The sequence below is a fragment of the Mustela nigripes genome, chromosome 4 (assembly GCF_022355385.1).
Source record: "Mustela nigripes isolate SB6536 chromosome 4, MUSNIG.SB6536, whole genome shotgun sequence".
In the NCBI taxonomy this organism is placed as follows: Eukaryota; Metazoa; Chordata; class Mammalia; order Carnivora; family Mustelidae; genus Mustela; species Mustela nigripes.
Window position 1 is genome coordinate 94,531,701 of NC_081560.1, and position 26,533 is coordinate 94,558,233.

Sequence of the window (26,533 nt, forward strand, 5' to 3'; positions counted from 1 at the left end):
GAGCGGGGTGCCTCCAAGGTGTCTACGGCTCGTGGGGACCATCACGCAAATATTATCTCGGCTGGGGCATTTCTGATTTGAGTACCAAGGGGCAACAATTCGCGTGAGAAATATGTCAAGTAGCACTGACTCACGAAATATGAGATCAAAAGTAAACATCGAAGCCAGAAATAGCTCAGCTTTGCCTTTCCCTTTCCAGGGGCGGCCACGCAGTCACTCTGCTTTGCGCACGGCGCCCCCTGCCGGCACAAGCTGTGCTTTGGAGGAAGGGGGCGGCTGGAGAGCTGGCTGAACCCCCCAGTCCTTCATGCAAAGAACAGCAGTTTCTGCACTAAGAGAGGCAGTTTCGTGGCTACAGTGCTCACCTGCAAGCAGGTGCCTTGCTGTGTCCTGCAGAGTGTCTAAACTCACGAACCCGCCGTCCACTAGTGGTTTCTATCCCTACTTTGCTCGCCCAGCATCTGAGCGGTATCAATCACTAACTCTCACATGGAAGAAAACAAATACACCCTTAAATAGTAGATAAAACCAAACAGATGTGCCAGCCACCCACCTCTGTCTGCCCCAAAGCAGCAGAACTGGAGCGCATCAAATTGAATTACTTAGTCAAGGGCAACATACCCATAGGAAAAAAGACAGTAATGTGTTTTAAAATATTTTTCCAAGAGATGCCTGGGTGGCTCAGTGGGTTAAGTCTCTGTCTTCGGCTCAGGTCATGATCTCAGGGCTGGGGGAATCGAGCCCCACATGGGGCTCCGTGCTCAGTGGAGCCTGCTTCTTCCTCTGCCTCTGAGGCTCTGCCTGCTAGTGCACACATGTTCTCTCTCTCCCTCTCTCTCAGAATAATAAAATCTTTAAAAGATAAAATAAAATAAAATCTTCTCCAGAGAAAGAGAAAGTAAATCTTGGAATATTGTGTTTTATTTCCGCCTCCTAAACGGTAGTAAAGAATCTGTATGGGGTCCTGTCACGCCCTTCAGAATTCAAAGCCAAACGTCCTCGAAAGAACTATCAGACTGAATATTTTTGACAGGTGAAGCAAAGTCATTTAGTAACCACTGTCAAAAAAAAAAAAAAATGCCACCTGACGTTTCCACCTTGATATGCTTCCTGTCCCAATTTCAGAAAGGCTGAAACATAGAGAAAATTCCGGCAGTGCAAAGTGCTGCCTGTGGTTGCCTCTGCGTGTGACTGTTGTCGCTGTTTTTCAGTCCTTCCATATTTACCTACAACAAACATCTGCTACTTTTACTTATTTAATTTTTAAGATTTTATTTTATTTGAGAGAGAGTGAGAGGGAGCACAAGTGGGGGAGGAGCAGAGAGAGAAGCAGCCTCCCCGCTGAGCAGGGAGCCCAATGTGGGGCTCCATCCCTGGACCCTGGGATCATGACCTGAGCCAAAGGCAGATGCTTACTCCATGGAAACCCCTGGGCATCCCAGCATCTACTGCTTTTAAAAGTAGGACAAAACAAATGAGCACTTGAGAAGCAGTGGAGAACTCAAGGGGAATTATCACCACTCGGAATCTTGTGCCATTTCTTGTGAATCGCAAGTGTTTTTTCGAGGAACTTGTAACCTCCAGGCAAAAGCAACCCCACTAAGCTGTCTTAGCGTCTTCGCACCCAGATCCTAACGTGCCTCAAAATATTGTTTCACTATTACCAAAATAAGATGCTTTGAACGTGCCCAAAGTCTGCAAAGAGAGGCCTCCTGCGAACTGGGGGGAAACAGTGCCCAAGGCAATTTGACCACTTTTTCCATATTTCCTCTCTGGGACAGTGGCCAAGCGCCTTCCCTGAGCCTCTGTTTTGCAGAATTAAAATGTCCTGAGGGCGAGGACTCAATGGTCTGGGGGTCCCCTTCTTCTCGGACAGACTGTAGTAGCAGACAGACACGACTGGTTCAAAATAACGAAGTAACCCTCACCCTGAAACCCTGGCCTCCGGGTCCCTCATCAGTGTGTGCTGGCCACCAACAGCTGGTGCCGTGCCCGGGGGTCTGGAGAAGGTAGACAACACATCCTACCTCGTAAACTCACTCCGGATGGCTTGGCCGAGAGAACGTTCGTCCCAGGAGCGCTGCCCACAGAGTATAAACACGCGCAGAAGGAGCATGAGGGTGCACAGACAGGTGTCTCTACGAGAAACACATCATACAGTGAGCACCACACGGAGCCTGGGGGTCCAGACCCAGCAAAACAGGTTTCGGAACTGACTTTTAAATCCTCTTAAGTCCCCGGGTGAATTTTCCTAGAAGGTGTGAACTGTGTGCATTTTCTTCTGGACGTCGCCGTCCAATTTTCCCAGCACCGTTTTTAAAATCCGTTCTCCACCGTGAAGGGCCTCGGTGTCCTGTGAGCAAATCAGCCAAGCGCGTGTGCGCTGACCGACCACCGATACTGGTGTCTTGGTTACCGTGGCTTCACTTCGTAGTGAGCCCTGAAGCCACGTAGAGTCAGCCCTCTGGCTTTGTCGTTCTTTTTCCAGAATCGTTTTGGTTATTCTGGTTCTTTTCCATGTAAGTTTTCAGATTAGCTAGCCGACATCTACAGAAAAGTTTGGGGGGCTTTGGTTGGGACTGATCAAGTCGGGAGGAACGGGCACCTTAAGACAAGTGTCCCAGAAGATGGGACGTGTGTCTCCACTGCTTTAGCTTTTCTCTGAGATCGTCCATTAGTGTCTTGTGGTTTTTGACATATCAATTCTGCACGTTTTCTTCTATTTAATTAGAATATTCGAGATTTTCTGCAGAGACTATTCATGTCCTCTTGCAAGAGGCTGTCGTGTTTTTCTTGCCTCCGGCAGCGGCTGGGCCTCCGATGTGAGGTTTAATCAGAGTCAGACACAGGGAGCTCCTCACCTTGTTCCTGTTATTTAAAAGCCCACACTGTCGCTGTCTCATCACGAGCGCGAGGCCAGGCGTAGGAAACCCTGTGGAAGGGTTTCACAGACAGCCTTTATGACTTGAGGGCATTTCTCTTCCATTCCCAGTTTGCTGAGATATTTTTCTTTCCTGTAAATGGGTGCTGAATTTTGCCAAATGGTTTCTTCCCCGTCTGTTGAGATGAGCGCAGTTTCCTTACTCGTCCTCGCACCGTGGATCCAACTCACTGCCTCCTTCCCGTGCCTCCTTTACCCCAAAGGCAGCACTTCCATCTCTACTGGGTCTTGGGGCTTATTTGTTGAGATAACTGCTGTCCCCACCCTCTCCGCACCCTGCCTCCTAGGGACACAGTGTGTGCTCTCCGGTCAACTGCACGCTGGGACAAGAACGTGGTCAGACTAAGACCAGCCTGTTCGGGGTAGGTTACATTCTTGGTGATCCGTTTCGGTCAGGAGACACATAATACAGAGTTCTTCCTCTCTCCCTCTTTTCCTTTTAAAGATCTCATTTATTTATTTATTTATGTGTTTGACAGTGAGAAAGTGCACTCAAAGCAGGAGGCAGAGGGAGAGGGAGAAGCAGACCCCCCGCTGAGCGTGCCCCCCCCCCCCCCCGCCCTCCGACACAGGGCTCGATCCCAGGACCCTGAGATCATGAGCTGAGCTGAAATCCAGAGTCGGACGCTCTACCATCAGAGCCCCCTGGGCCCTCCAAGGTTATTATAGGGGGTCCTGCCCCGCCTGCCTTGCACCTGGCTCTTCCCGGGTTCTGCTGATGGGCTCCCAGCACCAGGGGTGCTGGGGGAGCTCCGTGCGTCTGTGGCTGTGCGAGGTGCCTCCCAGTCCCCACATGGGACCATGTGGCATCCCATCTTCTCCGCAGGCTCACTGGCCGCCGCACGGGGACCAGCTTCCAGACTTCAGTACTTTAACTGGCCATCTCTCATCCTACATGCAAGTGACGTCCACCTTTCTCTTCTCGGTGAGCGGTCCATGTCCTGTTCTAAAGAGCCTGTTGCTCTTTTCCATTTTTCTGGAGCCTCTTTGTATTTGAAGATTAAGCCTTCGTCTGCTACAAATACTCTTCCTTGTCCGCCACTGCTTTTTACATAACGTATGACATCATCAATCTCGTTGCACGAGATTTTCTTCTGCAAGTTTCATGTCACTAAATCTGCTTTCTCTTGTCATTTCTGGATTCTAAGTCACAGGAGGTTTTCCTCGCCCACAGGTCATACACGGACACGCGCGTTCTCCCAGGATGTGTATGGTTTTGTCACGTTTAAATCTTTATTCGTGGGGAATAAGTTTGTGTACATTGGGACAAAAGCATCCACTTGTTCATGTTTTTGGACTCCCCACCCTCACGACTGTCCAGTTATTCCTCATTAAAAACCCCATCTTCTCCCCCAAAGAGCCGGAATAGCCCCGGCGTCACAGACTCGTGTGCCGTAGCCCTTGTACTCAGGTCTGGTTCTGGATTTCCGACCCGCGTCCCAGAGCTGTCCACCGTCCGCGCGCAGAGCCACACTCCACAGTGGGGGCCTGGGCTCCGGTCACGGCTGGCAGAGCGAGTCCCCACCGCTCCCCTCCTCAGCTCCCCACGTCCAGCCTAAGGGACTGCGTAACCGACCAGATCCAATCAAGGAAAAGGGGAAGGAAGGAAAGAAAGGTCTCGAGGTCTTTGGTGGGGACTGTGTTGAAGTCAGACACGGATTTGGACAGAGCTTGAGAAGATGCGATGTTCACAGGACATCTGTGCATTTCAGGACCGCGGGTGCTTTCCTGCGGAACTCGTGGGCATTTCCTCTCGTGGTGATGCCAGCGTGTGTTTGTGGTATTTTATCCCTTGGCGCGATAAAGAGACTTCTGTCAAATCCTCTACTGGCTTGCACTGTGTGCATGAAGGACACTGGGCTTTGCATTTTAGTGTCACAACATGTTACTTTCTGTCTGCTTTTCTCATTTTCATTTTTGTAAGATTTTCCAGACTTTTCGGCCCGGCATATGCAGGAGTGACTCAGCCTCGCTCCAGATCTGCTGTCTCTGGACCCACTTTCCCTAGGTGTCCGTCCCCTGCAGCTGGGCCCCACCTGTACACCCTGCCCCCAGGGGCTGTGGGACCAGAGCAAGGCCCGACTGGCCGCCACCCACCTCAGGGCCACCCGTGTCCGGGTCTCTCTTCTCATCCTCTCTCTGACGGTACTGAGCTGGGCCGCAGATGGCGGATGTGCCCAACGTAGGCGGCGAGCTCGCTGTCGGGCGGCCAGCATCTGTGGGGACAACAGTGCTGTGAGCTGGGGCCAATGATGGGGGTCAGATGAGGGCGGGGAGCTCTGGCACTCCGGCCAAGCCCAGGGAGCAGCAGCACTGTTCGTGCCTCCTGGGGCTGGGGACAGGGACACTTTGCGTGGGTCACCGACACCACGCTGGTGGGCAGTGGGCCGGACACAGTCCTTTCCTGGCCCAGGCCAGCTCTGTGGGCAGTCTCACTGTGCAGGAGCCAGTCTGGAGCCATTGGACAACAGCCTGGGTCAGGTGCTTGGGACACCTAGAGAATCAGGGACCCTTAGTCCTGGGAAGTCACAGATGCGGAACCCCAGGCCTGGGACCCTCCTCCCTTGAAGCCAATGCACCATCCTGAGTCCTGTGGGGGACACGACACCAGGCTGGACACCTCGGGAACGTGGGCACTCAGGTGTCCGGATTCAAGGAGTCAGTGGCCATCCCCTCGGGTCCGCCGGGCTTAGAGACGTGCTGCTCTCAGGAGGTGCGGCGCCGGCCCCACATCAAGGCTGCCCCTTGACAGACCTCGAAGTTCTCTAAATTATGGCCAAGCATTGTTTTTCATCAGCCTCAATAGCTTGAACTAAGCTCACGTTCTCGGTGGTCTGATTTTCTGGGATGGGGCAGAAGGAAGGAAACGGGTCCTGTGCTCGCCCACCGCGTCCGTGCACACAAAGGAGCAGAGAAAACTGAATCACACCCCAAAATGCCGTTGACTTTGAATCCACAGAGTACGCGCGGAGGTGCCAGGCAGGGCTGGGCCGGGGCACACACAGGGCCTCACCTCGGCCATCTGGCTGGCAGGGTGGGGCGTGCGGGACCTCGCACACTCCTCCGGCTCTGAGTGCAGGTCTCTGGTGGCCGCGTGCAGGGACTCGGTGAAGAAGTGTGCATCGTCTCTCCATTTCCAGGCAAAGCCCAGGGCGGCGATGCCCACCTGAAAGGAGAGGCCCGACGATTCGTACACGGTCGCTGCCCCACGTCCCTAGTCATGATCCTACACAAGCTCGTGTCCCCTGCCCGGGATTCCCAGGCCCCCCGTTCCCCAAGCTCCATGTCCTCAAGTGAAAATGGGGTTCAAGAGATGCCCCCCATCCTGGGATGTGTGTGTGGACAGCACGGCACAGGCCTGTCTCCCAGGTTCTCCTCACACTCAGTCAAATGTGAAGAAGACATGGGATCATGGGTCAGGAATGTGGAGCCCTCCCCCCACTCCCAGGCCCCGCTGATGCACAGTGACCCCGCAGGAGGCCCCCTCCCCCCGCTCACCAGAAGCGGCTGCGTGATGAAAACACAGCACAGCACGGACACCGTCAGCAGGTGCAGCCAGCGCACACACTGAGTTGGGTCGAACCTGTCCCCCCAGAGACAAAAGCTGTCAGCACCTGCCTGCGTGTGCATGGGGACATCGCGCCTGAGGGCCCGGGCAGCAGGTGGCAGTGGGGCTGCATCGGGGAGGGGGCCTTGGAGCTGGCCATCCTGTCATTCTGCCCAATGTGGGGGGAGATCTGTCGGGAGGCGTCCAGTGGGATGTCAACCCCGTGAAGCTGCTGAGCATGGAAGAGAAAGGAAAAGCCAGCATAGGGACATGGAGAGCACGGAGAGGGTAGGGGCGGCGGGGTGGGGGGCATTAGTTATAATAATGACAATAAAGTTTGCATCTGCAGAGTACTGAGCAGGTGCCAGGCGGCGAGGACGGAGGGTTTCAGTAGCTCCTCCTAAAACCTTGTGGATTTTCCCATTTCCCAGCTGAGAAAACGGTCACAGAGGATTTTGTTGGTTTGTTTTCTAAGTAACTTGCCCGCCATCATTGCCGTCATCATGTAGAAAGGGAGGAGCTGGAGTGGGAGAAGAGGGAAGCTCCCCCTGCCCCATGGGAGCCCCGCTGGACCGCCCCAGGGATGCCGGGGAGCCAAGCTGCCCAGGGAACCAGATGGGAGAGGCCACGGTGTGGACAGACAGATGGGAGTCATTGTACCAGCACACCTGGCCCAGAGCACAGCGTCCCGGGAGCTCTGCAGCGGCGTTCCCTTCTCCCCGGCCTCTCATCCACCGGGACTCCGTCCAGGCCAGACTGCTGTCGCAGAGCTGGCTGGGCCCAGTGGCCCTTTGGGGTTTGTAACGAATTCCTCATCCCCAGGGCCATGGGAGGGAGAAATGAGGACCCAAATTGCAATAGCCCATCTGGGCCCACACATTGCGTTACCAGAAACACCTGGAGGTTTTTGCTAAGTCCAGACTCTCCCGTCCAGACTCGGGGACATCTGAAAACTGTGACTGGTTACCTGTATCCTAGAAGTGCTGTCCCTACACCACAGGCCACGGAGACCATCCCACAAACGGCCCACACTGCGGATGCTGACCAAGGCAGTAGCACCCGTAGCCACCGGAGAGCAGCGAGTCTTCCAAGCCCGCTGTCGGGGGCTAAGGGAGATCAGGAAGAGGTACATGTAAGAGACCTCATCACTTCCGTCCACCTGAGTGTCGTCGTTGATTCTATCAGTGGGCCTGAGCCGTGGGTGTGCAGACATCAGGTGACCGGTATTCTGGGCATGTCCGTGAGGGGGTTTCTAGGGAGATGAACATGTAAATGGCTGGACAGAGGAAGGCGGGCTGCCTGCCCAGTGTGGGTGGGCCTCATCCAATCAGGTGAAGGCTGGTATACAAGAAAAGGCCAACCTTCCAGAGGAAGAGAGAGTTCCTCCTGCCTGAGGGCTTTTGAGCAGGACACCTGCCTTCTCCTGTCTTGGGACTTGAACTGAAACACTGGTGCTCCTGGGTCTCTAGCTTGTGGACCGCGGGGCCTTCAGACCCGCCCGCCCCCATGAGCAAGTGAGCCGGTTCCTTATACGTACACACGCATCCTTCCCACACCCTGTACCCGGTGCCACAGACTCGCAATTCTGCGCCAAGCAGCCAGGTCTACACAGCAGCGACACGGCTGCGTGTAGCAACCACCCTCACTGGCCTGGATGGAAAGGGGCCTCACTTCCTCATGTCCTCAGGGTAGAGTGCTTTTCACACTCAGTGTCCTCCATCAGCCCGATGGGCAGTCCCGGCCACAGGTTAGAGTTTCTACTGTGCGTGAAGGAGACAGAGGGAGGAGTGGGGAGGAAGGGGAGGGTTGGGGGGGCAGGGGGTGGGGGAATCAGGGAGGGGGAATGGAGGAGCAAGGGAGGAGGGGGAGGAGCTGAGGGGGAAGAGGGGGAGGGGCTGAGGGGGAGGAGGGGGAGGAGAGGGAAGAGGAAAGGGGGAGGAGAGGAGGAGGAGGGTGAGAATGGGGGGAGGGGAGGACAGGACCAGAGCAGAGAGGAGGGGAGGGAGGAGCAGGGGGAGGGGAGGACAGCACACAGAGGAGGGACCATGTGGGCAGCAGCAGCCTCTTGCAGGCTCCGCTGGGTAAGTCCCCTGGGGTTGACACATGATCAGAGGGTCCCCGCCCGTTTTCACGTCTCCAAGAGGAAGTCATGGAGCCCCGCTTTCTCAGGCGATCCCTCCAATAGGAAGACGTCCCAGGGCCCGTCTGGAGGCAGAAGGCGGTGAGCTGACACAGACTCAGGAGCACCCGCTGATGGGGGGAACGCCAGGCAAGGGAAGGACACTTGCTGCATGTACAACGGGGACCCCGAGCTCAGGCGCTGTCCTGTCTTGAGGACCTCCCCCATGTCCGGTCAGTGGGGCGTGAGCCTTTGTGCTCTTCCACCCCCAACCCTGGCTGGGCATGGGTGTGGGGTGCTATCCCCAGGGCGTGTGCCCTCCTCATTCCACCAGCCCCAGCATTGTAGGACGCCAGTCCCAGGCCCCATCCGCACACGGAAACCAGGGCATTTATACCCCACACCCCAGTGCATGGGGTGCTGTGACGGTCAGCCCAGCCGCACCCAGCTGCCTCCTGCTGCCCTTGCCACCTCGCCAACCATGGTCCACAGAGCAGTGTCCACGGTCAGTGCCGAACCTGGGTGACCGGGAGCCGGGGAGTACGCGGCTCATGCACCTGCAGCCCTGCACCCCGCAGCCATGCACATCTGCCCTGCCAGGCCCCAGACAGTCCCCCTGGACAGCACTGACCGGAGGCTTAGCAGCCCCCTGGGGGCCCCATCCCCACAGGTTCTCCACTGAGCTACTGGCTCGTCCGAAGCTGTTGCGAGTCACGCTGCTCCACAGCAACTGAAGCGTATTCCTGACCTTTTCAAGATGTGAGCAAACCCACGTGCGTATACAGCAGAAACAGTCAGGACTTGGGAACAGAACCATGGCTGTTTTGGACGGGCTGGGTGTCATGTGACCAGAGCGTCCGGCCTCTTTGGGCTCAGCTCCCACTGGGTGACCCCTACATCTCCCAGGGGCCGAGGACACAGAAGGGGCCCAGCATTGTACCCAACGTCACCTTGCACACGGAGAATGCCGTGGATCCCCTTCTCCCTCGGAGCCTGCTGGCTGGGGTCAGCTCTGCGGCCCCCCTGCTCTGGGGATGGACAGCCCGCACTTTGGCCACCTGCTGCCCTCCCGTGGGCTCTGGCATGCCCCGAGGGACCCTGACCCTGGAAGAAACAATGTCGGGGTGAGGTTAACACCTCAGCGCCCGCAGTTCCCTTGCCATATTGTGTCCTTTGCGGCATGGCTTGTGAGCTTTCTTAGGAGTTGGGCCGTGACCTCCATGAGCCTCAGGCTGGGGAAGGTTCTGGGGAGGAGGAGCGGGCCATCTTGGGACCAGCTCACTTGCATCTGTAGAGGGTGGTGGGGTGCCCGCAGGCAAGGACGGGATGGCTGCGGCCAACAGGGATGCCACCTGCCCTCCGGGAGGCCGACCCGGACCCGCCAGTGCAGAGCTTGGGCAAGGCTCACCGTGGCAGGGCAGAGAGGCGGCCCTGCACAGGGAGCAGAGGGGACCGAGGCCTGCACAAGTGGGAGCTCTCAGTGGGGAGGCAGAGATTGGAAAGCACAAGGACCACAGGTCCCCCAAACGTCAGGACAGACCAGCAACTGCACCCCTCTCACATGGCCTCCACTGGGGCTCCTGACAGCAGACCTCGAGCTCCCTGGGGAATGAGTCCGTCTCTCCGCAGGATCCGCCCTGCTCGGGGTCCCCATGCTGGGCCTGACCAGCTGTGTCCAGGCCACGGCCGAGGGAGACACAGAGAAGCAGAGACACAGAGACACAGAGAAACAGAGACACAGAGACACAGAGAAGCAGAGACAGAGAGAAGAAGAGACACAGAGACACAGAGATGCACAGCTGTATTTACCTCTTGCATCTTGTGGGCGTCTGCCGTCCTCCCGTGGGAGTGAGGGCCTGATTTAAACAAAGTCTGAGTTAGGGCGTTAAAGCCGGGATCTAGGGTTCTCTGGGAGACAGCCTCCCTCAGGAAATAGGCCTCCCCAAGACACAGGATGTGGCTGCCAGTGTGGCCCACCCGCGGGTCATGGGCTGCACGGCCCCTTGCGTGGGCTTTCACGCGGATGGAGTGAAACTCGCTGTCCTCACAGTGAACAGCAGCAAACACGGGGAACAGGAGACCGAGGTGTCCTCTGCAGGACGGAGGGCGGAGACTTCACCACTAGCCATCGCTGTGGTTTGTAAACAAACAGGAAACACCTTCCAGGCTTTTTCTAAACACACACTTACCCTGAGCTGCCTCGGCCTGCGCTCTTCTCAGGGGCAGGCAGGGCTGCGCACGGGACGGCCTGCTGGCTTCCTGCAGAAGGAAGGAGGCTGCTGGGGACGGGCGTCCTACTGTGTGGAGGACCCGGGCCAGCAGGGCACGTGGACAGGCCTCCCTGTACCTGGATGAGCCTCAGGAGCAGTGACAGGAGCTGTGCCCCGGGAGTAGCCAGCAGCGTGCACAGGAGCCCTGTCTGGAAGGACCCAGCAGTGGCATCGGGGGTGCCGAGCACCCATGGGAGCTGTAGGAAGGCAGCAGTGAGGATACGAGGAATGTGTCTGCTGTAGTCACCAAGGTCTTTAATGTAAATGGGTACCCTATGTTTAACCAAAGCCCTGTCTCCCTGAACTCTTGGAAATAATGGAAATGTGCAAGGAATCCTTCTGTTTTTCTAAAATACACATCTCTCCAAGTTGAACGAACGTGTGCTGGGTGCCTACTTCCTGCTGGGCAAGCTTCCTGTGCCCCTGGCTGAGTCCTTGCCACGATCTGATGAGAAGGTGTCCGTGTCCCGGACACATTCTATGTCCCCAGCATGAGCAGAGAAGATCAGACAAATGGTCAACCGACCCCAGAGGGGAGGGCGAGTTCAGGACCTCGGCCCGTTCCTGTCCCAGCCAACCCTGACTTTCAAATTCTTGCTGCCCCGACAGATTTATCTGGCCAGAGGAGTTTTTAAATTTAAAATAACTGCCAACTTTAGAAAAAAAAATCCAGGAGTGTGCTCTGGGGACAGTCCAGAATGCTCACTCCGGAGAAGCCACAGTCAGTGGCACCAGGAGGGCGTGAGCTCTGCATGGAAGGGATCACGGAGGGAGGCCTGTGTCGGCCCCACCCTGAGCCCACCGCCCAGCAGCCCCTGCCCCTGCCTCCAGCTCCATCCAGGCCAGCCTCCCCTCTGTGGCACTCAAGGCACCGGGCTCCCTCCCCCGACTTGTAACCTTTCTGCCAGGACTGTGAGTTTCACTAACGCCGGGGCTGAGAACCTGTCAATGGCTGGTCTGGGAAGCAGAAGCTGCTTCCAGGAGAATCCAGGGCCTCCCACCTGCTCTGGTCCTGCCACCGTGAGCAGGGCGGCGAGACAGGTGTACACGCACAGCAAGGCGAAGGCCACAGTGAGGCGTGCGGTGTGTGGGAAGCCACTGGGGGACGGCCGGCTGCACACGGAGGTCCAGACGTGGAAATCCTCCAGGTACTCTGTGAACTTGGAATACAAGAGCTGAAACAGACCGGGAGAGAGACGCTGGACCAACAGCGGGAACTCCAGGTGGGCAGGCAGTGATTCTCTGGGCGATGCCACTGGCTTGTCAGCTCGTCGGCCAGTTGCTGGGCCTCCTAGAGCCTCGCTCGGCACCCTGGACCTGCGCTGGGGCACCTGCGGCTCTGGGACAAGCTGTCCCTCCGTCTCTCCCATCTCACCCCCCAGCATCTTCATGCCCTGCCCCGCGGACCTCCGTCTACAAGCCCTCCCCGTTCCCAGCACGCTGCCCGCAACACAGGTGATTTTCACTGGACTCTGAGCACACTGCAGGCCAGGAGCGCGCCTGGCCCTGGGTGTCCTTGGCAGCCCCACGGCATCGGCCACATGGCGGGCAGCTCGCCACCTACAGAATAGCACTGGGTACAAAAGGTTCAGTTCAACCCGAGGAGCGCTCGGTGCTCAACGCTATTCTAGGAAACCCGTGAGGAGCATTAGAACCCAGAGGCAAATCCAGGGAAAACAGGTTTAACGAGATAAGGATATATCTTCGGGATGTGGCTCAGTCGGTGGGGCAACTGCTTTTGGCTCAGGTCATGATCCCAGAGTCCCGGGATCAGTCCCGCATCAGGCTCCCAGCTCCACGGGGCATCTGCTTCTCCCTCTGACCTCTCCCCTCTCATGTTCTCCCTCATTCTCTCTCTCAAATGGATAAATGAAATTTTTAGAACGAAAAAAAGAATATATCTTCGTCAATGGACTGGCCAACAGGTGGTCTCAGGACTAACACGTACAGACTTCTCCCCACAAGTTCTCAAGCAAAACAACTGGAGAATGAACACGACTGTTTTGTCCGTCATGATCGCACACAGACACTGGTCTAAGGGAAAGTGCTGGCCGAGCCAGGCCCTCAGCTGTGCGGGGCTGAAGACTTTCCACACCGCCCGTGCCCATAATTGTTGTCTTACTCTGTCGGCAGCACCCACGTGGTGAGCCCGGCCCTCTCGCCCACGACAGGTGGTGACAGGGACACGCTGAAGAGAAGGATCTGGTGACATGAGAGGACACCGGCCTTCCCTGGCCTCCGCCCGCCTGAGGTCAGCTGCAAAACTGGGCTCCGGGAACACAAAGTCCCCATCAAGGTGTCTCTACGACTACCACGTCCAGCTGGCACACCCGGCCCATCAGTGACGATTCTACAGAAAAGTCACGGGGACAATTCGCCAGAAAGTGCAAAATGCCTAAGCGTCATCCCAACTGGACCAAACCCTCTCCCAGAAGATCAGGGATGCGCGTAGAGCGAGGTTCATGGGTGTTTGCTGAGATTCTTGGTCCTGTCTTTGCCCTCGATCACATGCATTCGGGCCCCAGGTCACGCCTGGGCCATCTTGGGGTTCAGGATGCACAGGGCGCTGCCGTCCTTACCTAGTGGCCCTCTGGACCCCGCAGACCTCGGGCAACAGTAAATTTTGCGAATGTTATTACGTCACGGCAGCAGTGCCTGAAGAGGGACTCATCCTCGCCCACACGGGCCCGCTCAACGCCCCGTTGACAGCACGGCCGCCTTGATGCCAGCTGTAGTGCAGTTTAGGGAAACAGCCACAGAGAGAAGCAGCACTGGCATCGCAGCCGGCCAGCCGGTCACCTACCTTCCAGAAGCCGAGGCCCCGGCGCAGGCAGCCCAGCTCCCGCTCCACACGGCCGTCCTCCCTGTTTGCGGCCAGCCAGCACTCGGCAGGGAAGATCCAGCTCCTCCTGGGCCCGGGCCCCAGCTCTCCCACCATGACGTGGCTCACATACCAGGCCGGGGAGGGCCCACGGCTGTCGTGCCAGAGGCGGATACCCCGGAGTGGGCCCAGCAGAGCGGGGGTGCTGAGGATACACACAGCAGCCACGGTCAGGACAGGGTCTGGGTGGTGGGCGCCCTGCAGGGCAGCCTCAGCCTCAATTCTCACCCTCGGAGGCGCCTCGGACCTGTCGAGCCATGCACTATGACCCACAGACCCCCTCTGGAGCGTGGGGGCACAGACAGGGAGCTCCCGCAGGCCCCTGGCCATGCTGGTCAGTAATCCCATGCTCCACTCCCACACGCCTGCCAGCCCCCTAGAGCCCCGTCTGCCCCAGCTCCCTCACGTATCTGTGTCTGGCGTGGACGAGTCTGGAGCTCACCTCTTCTTAGTGAAGATGGGACCCAGACCGACAGACCGTACACGAGGTTCTCCAGGAGAAAAGCATTTAGTGCAGCTTCTCCCCATTGTCTGAACCACTTGGACTCCTGGGAAGTGACCCTTCCCGTCCAGCCACACTATGGTCTTTGCACGGCTATGGGTCCTTGCTCTTCCCAATGTAGGGGGACCCAAATTAGCTGAGCAGGCGCCGTGCCGTCTGAGCACCCTCAGCGTGTAAACTAGCCACCCCCTTGCACCCTCCCGCACGATTCTACGTCCAACAGCACCGTGAAGGACTTCGTAAGACCGTCTGTGCACAGAGCCACACCATTGGGACGGGCCTTGCTTACCTCAGGACGAAAGTGTGTCTGGAATTCCTTTCGAACAGGGGCTTCTCCGGACAGTAGAGTTCTCTGGGTTCTGAAGACCCGTTCTTACCACGTAGAACAATGTAAACCTTGAAACCAAAACACAAGGTAGGGGTTTGAGATTCTGGACACAGAACACTCAGCTGAGTCAGAAAGGGGTATCGCCACCTAGCCCAGCCTTTCCAGAGCCTTCTGGCCCAACGGACTAGTCCTGTCCCTGCATGGCCCCTCCCACGCTTCCCCAGGAGAGGCCTGGAAAAGAGTGCTCATCCTGCCCGGCTGGCCAGATTTCTATGTATTTGATCTAACTCGGATTCCCTAGGGCATGTGTTGGTCTCAGGAGGGAGTGGGCAGACAGTGGGCGTGTCCTCCTCCCTCTGCTCAGAGGGAGACTGGGAAGGCCTGAGGGCCCTCCGGGCGCTGTGACCATGACCGGGCTAGATGAGGTGCCTGCAGACACACATTCCCAGCTGCACGGGGCTCACGACTCCCCACCGGGGTGGGTTCTGTGGCTCAGAAACACATGATCAATCTTTCATTTAGGAAAGTTCCTTATTTATTTCCAGTTTTAAAAATCCTTCTCCATCGCAAAGCACACATTTTCTTTGAGAAGCTTCTAAACTTTGTTTTAGTCTGCAAGTCTCCAGTCTTGTGGAGCTGCTTTGGAGTGTAACGTGAAGTAGGGGTTTACTAGAGCTTTCTTCCACAGGAAAAGCCACGGTTCCCCGGTATCTTGTGGAATGGCCCCTTTTCCTCCCATCCTGCCCCGTGATGCCCAGTTCCAGCTGTACCCGCATGCCCTCGTCTGTCTGTCTGCCTCACATGGGGCTGGACGTGCGACTGCTCTCTACGGAGAACATGGAGGGACTGAGGATTGGGGGGTGGCCCTGAGGACAAGGAAGGCTCACATTGGCAGGCACGAAGGAGTGCACGGTGGGGGAAAGGAGCTCCTGACTCTAGAAGGAGGAAGATGAGGCAGCTGGGAAGGTCAGTCTCCACGCGGGGCATGTCGGGGCTGTCACTCACACCATCCACAGCCTTGCACACAGAGTGCTCCACAGAGTGCGAGTGCCAGGATGACCCACTTACCTTGGCACTGCAGCGGGTGGGGGACCGGAAGCCTGTGTCCACGACAACTGCATACAGCTGATGGCCGGGAGGAGTATCTTCTTGCAGAAAAATGTAACCAGCTTTCTCCTTCTCCTGACGATCTTCACGTCTGCTTTTAGTAACCAGAAGTGCATAAAGCACCGCAAAAATGACAATCAAAATGCTGGGAAGCAGGTTCTCCGGGCATCTGTAAATGAGAGGAGAGGAACAAGTGGTGAATTATAGAAATAAACATTTGAGCAAAGACTAGCCAATGCCCCCCCACACTGGCTCACACACACCCACAGTCACAAGCACACTCACATGCACGTTCTCACACACGCTCACACACACGCACACACGCACACAGAAGCCCACACTGGTCTTCACTGATAGGTTTGTAAATGCTTGTCTGTCGTGTAACTGCGAGGAGAAAGTGGATTCTTACTGGGACAGGAGACCAAGCAGGGAAGGGTGGAGGGGGCTGCGAGGCCTCTGCCGTCCCCTTGCTAGGACAGGTCTGAGTCCCTCAGGGGAAGGAGCCGCTGGAGGCCGACTCAGGCATAAGGACTCGGACAGAGATGCCTGGTGAGACACCAGCTTCTGCATTTGAAGCCCATGTGGGGTGGCCACTCAGGGCCTCTCTCCAAGGACCTTTCTTGGAGAAATGTGGTAAGAACAGCCATCTTGCTGCTTCTGTGAAGACTCAGCAGAACAATGTCCGCAAAGTGCTTCATGTGGGCGTATCAGACGCTCCCTCTTGGAGACCCTGCCTACGTGCCCCGTCTCTCCCACCCCGTGTGGTTGGGCTGCCTGCTCCCTACCGCACCTGGCCCTCACCTCCTGCTCCCTGACATCGGAGCTGGCCAGACCCCTCCAGACCCACAGAGTGGGGGTCCACCGTGAGTCAGTGTGCCAGGACCCCGACCTGGAGTCTCACAGGACTCTGATGGGGTTTCCAAGGGCTGGCAGGTGCTTCACAGGGACGCTAGTCCCCCAGAATACACCTGTCCCTGCCTGACTCGATGTGCTGCCTTTTATCTGGGAGTCCCCAAGGCCTGTTCCCCCTCAAGTCATATCTGAAAGCACAGTTGAACAGCTGTCCTGAATCCCACTCGCTGGACACCTGGTGGCCTCACTGTCAGTGGCGTGTCAGTGAGGTCACTGTGGCGACCATGGTGTCAGTGACCCACTGGCTGCTCTACAGAGCAATCAGCTCTTTGACGACTGATTCAGTAACACAGCATGGAAGGTTCCCCACTACATCAGCACGAGGGAGACCCGACGCTCTGAAGGAAATGCCGACCCTGCCACCAATTCTCATTCCGCAAACCCCCACTCAGTGTCTGCTGTAGCCGAGCCCGATCGGGACTCCGTATGTGTGACCGGGCAGAGGGCTCCTGCCAGCACAAGCTCACCCTCTACTCACCCACAGTTCAGAATCCAAATACACGTGTTCTGTGTAAAACACGGGCCACAGAAGCAAGCTTGAGTTGAAATCCACTATCTAAACTGGGACACTTTCAGGGCACCTGGCTGGCTCAGTTAGAATAGTGTGTGATTCTTGATCCTGGGGTCGTGAGTTAGAAAAAGCAGCTAAAAGGGGACTTTTGAAGAGGAAGAGGGAGCTATGAAAACGCACAAAGCAGGAGGGCACACACCATGTCATCGCTGATGAGACTGCCCCAGTGAGTTCCCACCCACCAAGGTCACGGTGAACTGAAGCCGAGCTGGATAAGACATGTGCTGACTGTCTCAGGGTTTTGTGTCTCCTGTCCATGGATGTAGGGATGGACAGACAGACAGAGAAGATTCCAAAACTCAAAACAGTAACAGGTGACATGGGTTCACACATCTGTGATCTAGAAAATGGAACTCACCTCTGCCACTTGGAAACGTCACTCATTGAAAAGGTAGCATTCAGGCTTCTTCTCACAACAGATGCCGGCGCGAGGCGGTCGTAGCTAGGAGGGAGACGTGGGTTAGGACGCCAAACGTGTGCCGAGAGCGGCGTCTATAGTGTCACGTATGCGGGTTAAAGGAGGGGCAGAAAGGCTGATGGGTTCTAGTCATTCTAACCTCACGGGATGGCTCAGTGTGCACCCTGTGCATGGTCTGGGTCAGCCCAGAGCCCAGCAGGTGTAAGCCCAGCCCCACTGTGGGCAGACACGCGGCCACTGACCAGACGTGGGCACCACCGTCCATCCACAAGGGTGTTTCAACAAACGTCTATAGCCATCACCTCGGCGGGGGACACAAGAGCCCTGGAAAGCCAGACCCTGCTCTGCTAGCGGCTGCAGCCCGGAGGGAGCTGGGCCTGCAGAAAGGGAGGGGCGCACAAACCAGGTACTGTAGCCGTTTTCACAGGGACCCGGGGCCAGGGAGGCCATGCACCGGGCCCCACATGGAAGAAAGTATAGTGAGCTTCTAAAAGTCTCGAGCTTGTCCTCAACAATACGTCTGTACCTGCAGCTCACTTTCTCCGGAGATGTTCCTGGCTGTGGAGAGAAGCCTGCAGATTTCCACTCCCTCTCTTCCCAGAATAGGCACCGCACCCACTGGAAACACACCGTGTAGTTCACTGCCTGTGCGAAATGTTTGTTTGGAGGGCGTCTGTCGTAGTCAGCGTCTAGTAAGGATAAATATCCCAAGTGGGTGTCTAAAGAGGGAAAAACAAACACACCTGAAATTTGCAGAAAGGCGTAGTGTATTCCCAGGGGGCCAAAGCAGTGGGCAGCAGGGCAGGGGGCAGGGCTGGCAGGGGAGAGGCTGGTGGGGCAGGGGAGAGGCCCTCTGGCACTGCCTCTCCCAGGGCACAGAAGCTGCGAGGAAAACGGGTCCAGGCAGGCCCCCCACTGCCGATTTTCCTGGGGGCTGGCAGAGTGTGAGATATGTTTGCCTACATGCCAGCACCCTCTGGACACCCTGAACGGGCCACCCCCTGGCCAGGAGACACAGGACCCTGGAGGCAGCTCTTCCAGCTCCATACAGCCCCTTCCTGCTTCTCCTTGGCCCGTCAGCCGGCTGCTGGTCCTGGGTCTGCGCGGTCCCCATGAGGACAGCACAGTGACCGTGCATTGTTAGTCTGTCACTTGGGAGTAACTTTTTATGTTTAGAAGGAAAAATATTTGACATTCCATTTATTTAAAATTTGTCCCTAAGACTTTTTTTTAAAGATTTTTTAAAAGATGTATTTATTTATTTGAGAGAGAGTGGGGGCAGGGGTAGAAGGAGAGGAGAGAAAATCTCCAGTAGATTCCATGCTGGGCACGGAGCCCGACGTGGGGCTCAATCCCATGGCCCTGAGATCATCACCTGGGCCAAAACCAAGACTTGGACACTCAACTGACCGAGCCACCCAGGTGCCCCTTGCCCCTGAGACTTTTTATTAAGCAATGTTGGGACAAGTAGCTACTAACCTACTTGTAAAAATAGGAAATCAGATCTGCATCTCATGCCCTCTACAGCACCATCAATCAGAGATCTAAATGCAAGCTCACGGGGCCGTGCAGACACGAAAAGAAATCATAGATGTGAATGATCTTCTCTCATAACCTGGCATAAGGAATGGATTTCTAACAAGGACTCACTCACAATCTAAGGGTAATTTTTTAAAAGTTCATAAACATTAAAAAAAAAAAAAAAAGCTTTTGCAAAGCAAAACACCTCAATAAAAACAAAGTTGGAAACTGTAGAAGTCAAGAAAAAATAAATTCAAGACAGAAATGGATGTTTATGGACCACTCACAAAAAAAAAGGAGGTAAGGCCTTTAAGTGTATAAAGAAATGCTCATATCACAACATATATTGCATATTGAAATTACCATTTCTCAAGTAAGCATCTGGAAAAATTCAAAATCTTGAAAACAGTCTGTTGGCGAAGCTATGGGGAAACAGACCCTGTGTTCATACTGGGCAGGCTAGATGTGGGGTTTGGCCACATTTACGGAAACTGCACACACGTGTGCCCTTCGACCCTGGAACACCGCATCTAGACTCTTCCTATGTCCTGGGTAGCTACATTTTTTAGCCTTTTTAATAAGGCTTAGACAACTGAACAACAGAAATGCCTCACATATTTTTTAAAAATTAGATAAAAACTAAAGGACATCATGGGCATCTGGCTGGCTCAGGGGGTTGGGCATGTGACTCTGGATCTCAGGGTTGTGAGTTCAAGCACCATATTGGGGTAGAGATCACTTAAAAACAAGCAAAAAAAAAAAAAAAAAGAAATTTGAAAGCAAGCAAACAAGCAGAGAAAGCAAATGGAGAACAGTGACCCTTCATGTTAAACATATTTAGAAAAAAACCAGTAAACCCAGTAGTTCATAAAACTGACAGTGAAAGTCCATACTGAAAAGAACTAACCCAAGCAGTTTTGACGTGGTACTCTTGGGATGACGTATCCTAAGAATGTAAAGTAAAACCTGACAGAAACAAATGAGTGGTTAAGCAGCTGCCTTCAGCCAGGTCATAATCCTGGGGTCGTGGGATGGAGCCCCGCATCGGGCTCCCTGCTCAGTGGGGACTCGGCTTGAAGATTCTTTCCCTGCTGGTGCTCTCTCAAACTCTCTCCTCAATAAATAAATAAAACCTCCCCCCACCAAGATTTTATTTATTTATTTGACAGACAGAGATCACAAGTAGGCAGAGAGAGAGGGGGGAAAGCAGGCTCCCCGCTGAGCAGAGCCCGATGCGGGGCTCGATCCCAGGACCCCGAGATCATGACCTCAGCCGAAGGCAGAGGCTTAACCCACTGAGCCACCCAGATGCCCCTAAATAAAATCTTTTAAAAAAAAATAAACTGCCACCGAGAATCTGAGTTTGATAACAGATTTGTCCATTTTGAAAAGAAAGGAAGGGGGCTCAGCGGGACGCATTCTCAGAGGAAGAGTCACATCTCGTATGAATGTGGAGACAGGGGACAGGTGCATGAGCCAGGAGGCATCCCCGTGCAAGGACCACAGCCCGCAGAATCAGCTGGACCTGCGTGTTGATGCTGCTGGGACCCCCCCCCCCACCCCCACAAAGCACACTATCTGTTTGTTGCCTTCGGGGGAGAACAGAGACCCTGGTGAGGGCTGCAGGAAGGCCCTGGAGTCACAGCTGCTGACCCCAGGCAGCAGAGCGGCCAAAAGGAGAGGCAGACACAGGTGTCAGAGGAGCAGTCATCAGAGAGACCTTGGGGACCCGGGAAGGTGACTCAAACAGGCCAAAGTGGAATGCTGAAGGCCAGCGAGGGGGTGGGGGGGTTGGACGTGAGGAAGGGAGGCAACGCAGGACAGCAGCAGGACTGCGGGGAGCCGCCGGGAAGGTGCCGGGACGGAGATGACCGTGGTCAAGCTGCGCTGAGACGGGCCACCTGCTCAGACGTGGCTGCCTGTCTCCACCACGAGTGAGGAAAGATACTGCTATCTGTGCCCACCTTCTTACAGAACATGTCATCATGCGAACAACTACAGATTGTGGCACCAGGCGCGCCTGGGCAGTGCAGTCGGCTGAGCGTCCGACTCTTGGTCCCGGCCAGGGTTGTGATCGGCTTAGGTCATGGGATCGAGCCCCGCATCAGTCTCTGCTCTCGGTGTGGAGTCTGACTTGGAGCCTTTCTCCCTCCCACTATGCTCCTCCCTGCTTTCTCTCTCCAATAAATAAATGAAATCGTAACAAAATAAAAAGAAACATACACATCATGGGGCCTTGCGCACTGACCTCTCAGAGGACCAGCAGGGACATACACGTGCACCGTCTGCTCGTCCCAGACGTAGACCTTCTTCACGAGGAAGTCAGAAGGAGTCGGCTGTTCGGAGAACCTGGGATGGAAAAACAAAGCAACAGTGTCAAGTTCTGTTTGTTGTTTCCTCCCAAAGACCTCAGTCATAGGGTTTCAAGCAAACATCCTTCCGGTGACAAGGACACAGGCTGGGACGCCACGGCATCACTGGGCTTTCGACAAGGGCCACGTGACACTGTCACTCCTCACCCATTACAGACTAGGAACTTTGGGACAGAGCAGGAATGGTCACCACGCGGCCTGTGGGAACAACACCGCGCCGCCCCATGTGCTTGGGAAGGCGGCCGCTAAGGCAGACGCCCCCGCTGGTCAGAGTGACCCACTCGCGGTACCCGCGAGCAGCCAGAACGGGCAGGTGGCGGACTGTGAGCCCAGCATAGTCCCTGCGAAGCTGGTCGGGACCAACTGACTTTTGTCTGCGTGAGTTAAAGAATGAAGGGAAAGTCCAATGGAGAAAAGACATTTGCTCCAGAGAAGGGTTCAGCTCACGCGGCAGGAGGAGGGTGTAGCCAACAGTACAGAGAGATCACAGTGCATGCGGTGTAGACGTCCCCCTGCAGAAGGCCACCAGTCTGGGGGGCCACCTGAGCGGGGCAGTAGGACAGAGGGAAGCATTGTCAGGTGGCCCGAAAGGAGGAGAGAGGCTCCAGCAGAACCCAGGCTGGTCCAGATGGACCATGGAGCTCAGAGCCAGTAGCTTCCACGGGCACTGTCAACGCAGGATTCCCCAAACCTAACCACGTGGTCATTTACTCAGTGTGCCCTCGTGATCTGTTCATGAAACGGCCTGCACAAGCCTCACAAACTCAACATCGCTGAGAGAGAGGGTTCATTTACTGAGTCCCCTCCGACACATCAGTCTGAACACATCTTTTTCTTAAAATAAATAAACAATAGGATTCAGACCCAGGTCTACACTGGGGGAGGACTGGATTCTGAGTGAGGCTCCCTGTGTTATCACTGACACGCCTGTGTTTCTTACTCTGACAAACTTCATGGACAGGAATCCAATCTCAGGGAAATAAAGCAGGTGACTATGTCCCGTAATTTCATCAGCCCATGAACCTCAGGACTGCGTGGACAGTGCATTTCACTCCCTGGTTTTCACGAGATGCTCACGATTATCATGAATCATGTTGTTCTTGTAGCCATCCTGCTCCCTTGGTGGCGGTCCCCCCACAACATACCTTACCAGCAGCATGACTGGGAAAGCTCTCGAGACGGGCCTAGAAAATTCTATCCTTATGTGCAGAGATTCCTGGGCATTTGTGGAACGCCCAACGATCTGATGAACATTCACTCTATCCCGGAACAGCACAAACGTCGTCTTATTCCTATTATCCTGTCCGCAAATGGAAAGCAAGGTCAGCGAAGGCAGGAAAAGCCGGCTGGCATGGCCCACGTGAACTCAAGGCGGCCTGCAAGGACCCTCACCAGGTCATCGTCTTCCCCAAACTCCACGGTCACGGGCTCCCGTAGCCGCCATCTGCGGATGGGTTTCCTGCTGGAGCAGCTAAACAGGGACGGGGTGATCACCCGGCCAATCTGTGGAGACGAGAGCACTTAGGAGCAGGGGTGAGCAGTGACGCCCCTCCTGTGTCCTGCTGGGCACCCAATGGTAAAGGCAGCATGGAAATACGTGGCTCCTTTAGCTGGTCAGGATGACAGGATTGGAGGATGCTGTGCTGCTCTTGGAGGGTTACTCTCGCTACCTTGATAATTTTTAGCCCCTAACACAGTTTTTTTAATGGGGGGGCAGAAGAAGAGAAGGAATCTTGAGTAGACTGCCCGCCGCGCATGGAGCCCGACGTCATGGGTCATGGATCCCATGACCCTGAGATCATGACCTCAGACTAAATCAGGAATCGGATGATTAACAAAGGCCACCCAGGCATCCCGAGGGTCTTGCTGTTTCCTGGGAAGCTCATACAGAAAGAAAGAGTGGCAGATCGTAGACTGAGGGGACAGAAAGATGTAGAGAACACGCTGGCTCAGAGAACCACCTGGGGACACCACGGCTGAAACCGTCTCTGTGCTCTGGCTACCTACGTAGCACACAGTACGCGCTCTTCACGTTTCACATAAAATCTTCCAAAGGCACTCAAATTCCCCGGGTGACGTCATTTTAATAGGCTACATATGGATGACTGTAACGCATTAAATCCCCAGTGAGCTATGTCCCCGTTGAACATTCAGGTACGGCTCTATCTGGGTTATCATGAATCATGCTGTCTTGAATAAATAAAGCTACACATCTCGCTTTGAGTAACTCTCTTCTCGCCTCCCCTGAAGGGTCCTGCAAGGGCAGCGGCCGTCCGGTGTCTGAAGCACTTCGGGAGCACTGCTCGGGGAGCACACACCCTGGACGCCCACTTGCGGTGCCTCCACACAGACCCGTCTCTTTAAACACCTGCACTGCCACATGCTAAAAAAATCATTTTCATTTCTATTTCCTTACTGCCTGTTAGTCTGAATGGTTTTCTTATGCTGGCTAACCATTTCTATTTCCCTACAAAATAATAAAAGGTCAATGCTTTGGAGGATGAGCGTTTGTCACCAAAGGAAGCTGTCCACATTAATTGGCCCCTCCATCCATCAGACATTATCAGGCCCTGGAGCCAGGTTGGGGGTGTGGAACACACAGAAAACATGGGGCTCTGCCCCCGGCCCTAGCTCCCTGCCATTCCCAGGATCCTTCAGATGGTTTCTTTCTTTTTGATTTTTTAAAAGATTTTATTTATTTATTTGATAGAGAGAAAGCACATGCAGGAGGAGAAGCAGAGAGGGAAAAGCAGACTCCCCTCTGAGCAGGAAGCAGGATGCGGGGCTCGATCCCAGGACCCTGTGGTCATGGTCTGAGCTGAACGCAGAGGTTCAACTGACTGAGTCCCCCAAATGCCCACCACCCTGGTCCCTACTTCGTCATCAAAGCATCACCACTGCACGTTGGTCATTGGTCATTGGCCACCACCGGCCCTATTGTACCTGACCAGGAGCTGGGCCCCCTGGAAACGGGTTCTCCTTGAAGAGCATGAGCTGGCTGACATAGCATGGGCCCTGCGCTGCCGCCCCTGCAGGACTCTGTCCAGCCAGGTCCGCAGGTAAATGCACCCGGTCGGAGCCCAGGCTCTGCACGCAGCCCTGCATGTCACGATGGAGGAGCGTGCGGAACTCCATCCGGCCGGCGCTGACGTGGAGCCAGTGCTCCTTGCTCGCAGAGAGGCCATCCTGAAATGGAGACAGAGAGCCAAACATTCATAGTGCATAACGAGTGCGCTGTCTGGCATCCGGGGCCAGGGCCGAGGAGGCAGATAGTGGGAAAGGCGGCCCATTTCGGCGTGGTTGGGCTTCACGGGCCCCAGCAAACATTTTGGTATAAAGATATAAACGCCCAATAGCAATAAAACGCAAACCATTTTCTTCGGTTTTGACTCCTTGTCCTGTGATCTTACTTGCTTTGTGACAGGTGTGATACTTCCGTTCTAGTTCTCGGGGCTTCTCAGCGCATCCGGGAGGAGGCTGAGCACCCCGCGCACTTGGCAGGGGCCGAAGCCCCGGGCCGTAGGGGTCAGCGAGGGCAGGCGGTAGGTGTGAGCGCGCACACGCATCATGGCTAATCATGCTTGCTATGACCAGATTCAGACAGTGCGCTGATTTCCTGATTGCCCAAATGTAAGGGAAACCAGCAGGGCTGGGCAGGAGGGAGGGTAAATGGGTAGAATAAGAGAGAAGACTGTTAACTTACTGCTTCTTAAAAGCGGCCATTTCTTATGGGGGAAAAAATCCCAGTAAATCCCAATTTCCCATAGTCAGTGCTGTGGAAATAAACTTTGGTGAGTTTCTCTGCAGTCAAGTATCAGAGGGTTGCTTTCTACCCTGGCGCATGTTAGGAATCCTTTGCATAACTTCACTTAGCTCCTCGTGAAGCAGAAAGCGTGCCAAGAAATGCCGCTTCTAAGTCTGGCGCCGCCCCAGACATCCCAGAATGAAATCTCCCAAAATGCGGAAGCATGGAGCAGAGGCAACAGCTCATGGAAACACTTGCAGTTCAACCTCCAGATTCCCAACGACCGCACGGCCACCCAGAACAATCCCCACAGTACTTCTGGAACCAATTCCATTTCTGGTTTCTAGAAGCAGGTACCGGAGGGGATGGTCATCACCCGTGACGAGAAAGTCAGGCTTACCAACAAGAGATCTGAGATGACCTCGATGCCCTCTTCTTGCAGGAAGCCCGCAGCCCTCGGTTTCTCCCGGTCACTTGCTTCCAAGACCTCAGACACGAGGTGGATGAGCTCACGCACCGGACCCTCATCCACTGCGAGTTTCCCCAGCAGCAGGCCCTGAGCCCGGAGCGCCCGGGCAGCTTTGAGGATGACAGCCACACTCGTAAGACTTAACTGTGGGAAAAGGGAAGGTGGCGGGAGAGTCTCCCCATACCTGCATCTTCCATCGCTGATGGAAATGAGAGAAACAGCACCAGGGCTCAAGAGGGCGGGCTTCAAGCCCAGATTTGGTGTCTAGCAGATTCTTGGCCAATGTCATGGTGCCGATTTCTTCTCTGGTCTTCGGTCTCCTGACCCATGAAACGACCACAGAATATAAAGGTCTCTACTGGCCGTTTATGCTAAGACACTACTTGGTTGAAGCCAACAACCGCTTCACAAGCCCTTCTTGAAATGGGCCCCGCCACGTCCTACAAGTGTCTGGAGCACACACACCCTCTTATGGTTCCCAAAGAAACAAGGTTTCTCCCTGCAATGCCCTTACCCTGCGTCTGCTGGCAAAAATCCTATGGCACTCTTTCCCTAACCCTAAGCAGGGACCATTTTCAGACACACACGGAAGCAGAGAGAAAGATACAGTGCTGTGACAGCCCCTCCCAGCTGGGACCGTTACTCATCACAATAGGTGTTCTAGCCCTCCTTGGACTCCTGGTTTTTTTTTTTTTTTTTTAAGATTTATTTATTCGTTTATTTGAGGGAGGGAGAGAGAGCACACCAAAAGGAGGGCAGAGGCAGAGGGAGAATCTCAAGCATGTTCCATGCTCAGCACGGAGGCCAAGGTGGGGCTCAATCTCACGACC

At 55.2% G+C, this 26,533-nt stretch overlaps 1 protein-coding gene across 1 annotated transcript in view; it reads right to left on the reverse strand.

Moving 5' to 3' along the window:
* Nucleotides 1-26,533, reverse strand: part of PKD1L1 (polycystin 1 like 1, transient receptor potential channel interacting) — a 100,039-nt gene that overhangs the window by 30,213 nt on the left and 43,293 nt on the right. The window contains exons 25-44 of the mRNA XM_059397598.1: nt 25,635-25,847; nt 24,433-24,675; nt 22,882-22,992; nt 22,635-22,789; nt 21,366-21,466; nt 18,123-18,315; nt 17,537-17,620; nt 15,657-15,864; nt 14,550-14,656; nt 13,681-13,903; nt 11,879-12,052; nt 10,955-11,074; nt 10,797-10,866; nt 10,417-10,463; nt 9,558-9,711; nt 7,456-7,594; nt 6,440-6,524; nt 5,955-6,107; nt 5,039-5,157; nt 2,028-2,138 (exon numbers count right to left, since the gene is read on the reverse strand). Of these exons, the coding sequence (XP_059253581.1) occupies nt 2,028-2,138; nt 5,039-5,157; nt 5,955-6,107; nt 6,440-6,524; nt 7,456-7,594; nt 9,558-9,711; nt 10,417-10,463; nt 10,797-10,866; nt 10,955-11,074; nt 11,879-12,052; nt 13,681-13,903; nt 14,550-14,656; nt 15,657-15,864; nt 17,537-17,620; nt 18,123-18,315; nt 21,366-21,466; nt 22,635-22,789; nt 22,882-22,992; nt 24,433-24,675; nt 25,635-25,847 (2,810 nt within the window). The remainder of the gene's footprint in view (nt 1-2,027; nt 2,139-5,038; nt 5,158-5,954; nt 6,108-6,439; nt 6,525-7,455; nt 7,595-9,557; nt 9,712-10,416; nt 10,464-10,796; nt 10,867-10,954; nt 11,075-11,878; nt 12,053-13,680; nt 13,904-14,549; nt 14,657-15,656; nt 15,865-17,536; nt 17,621-18,122; nt 18,316-21,365; nt 21,467-22,634; nt 22,790-22,881; nt 22,993-24,432; nt 24,676-25,634; nt 25,848-26,533) is intronic.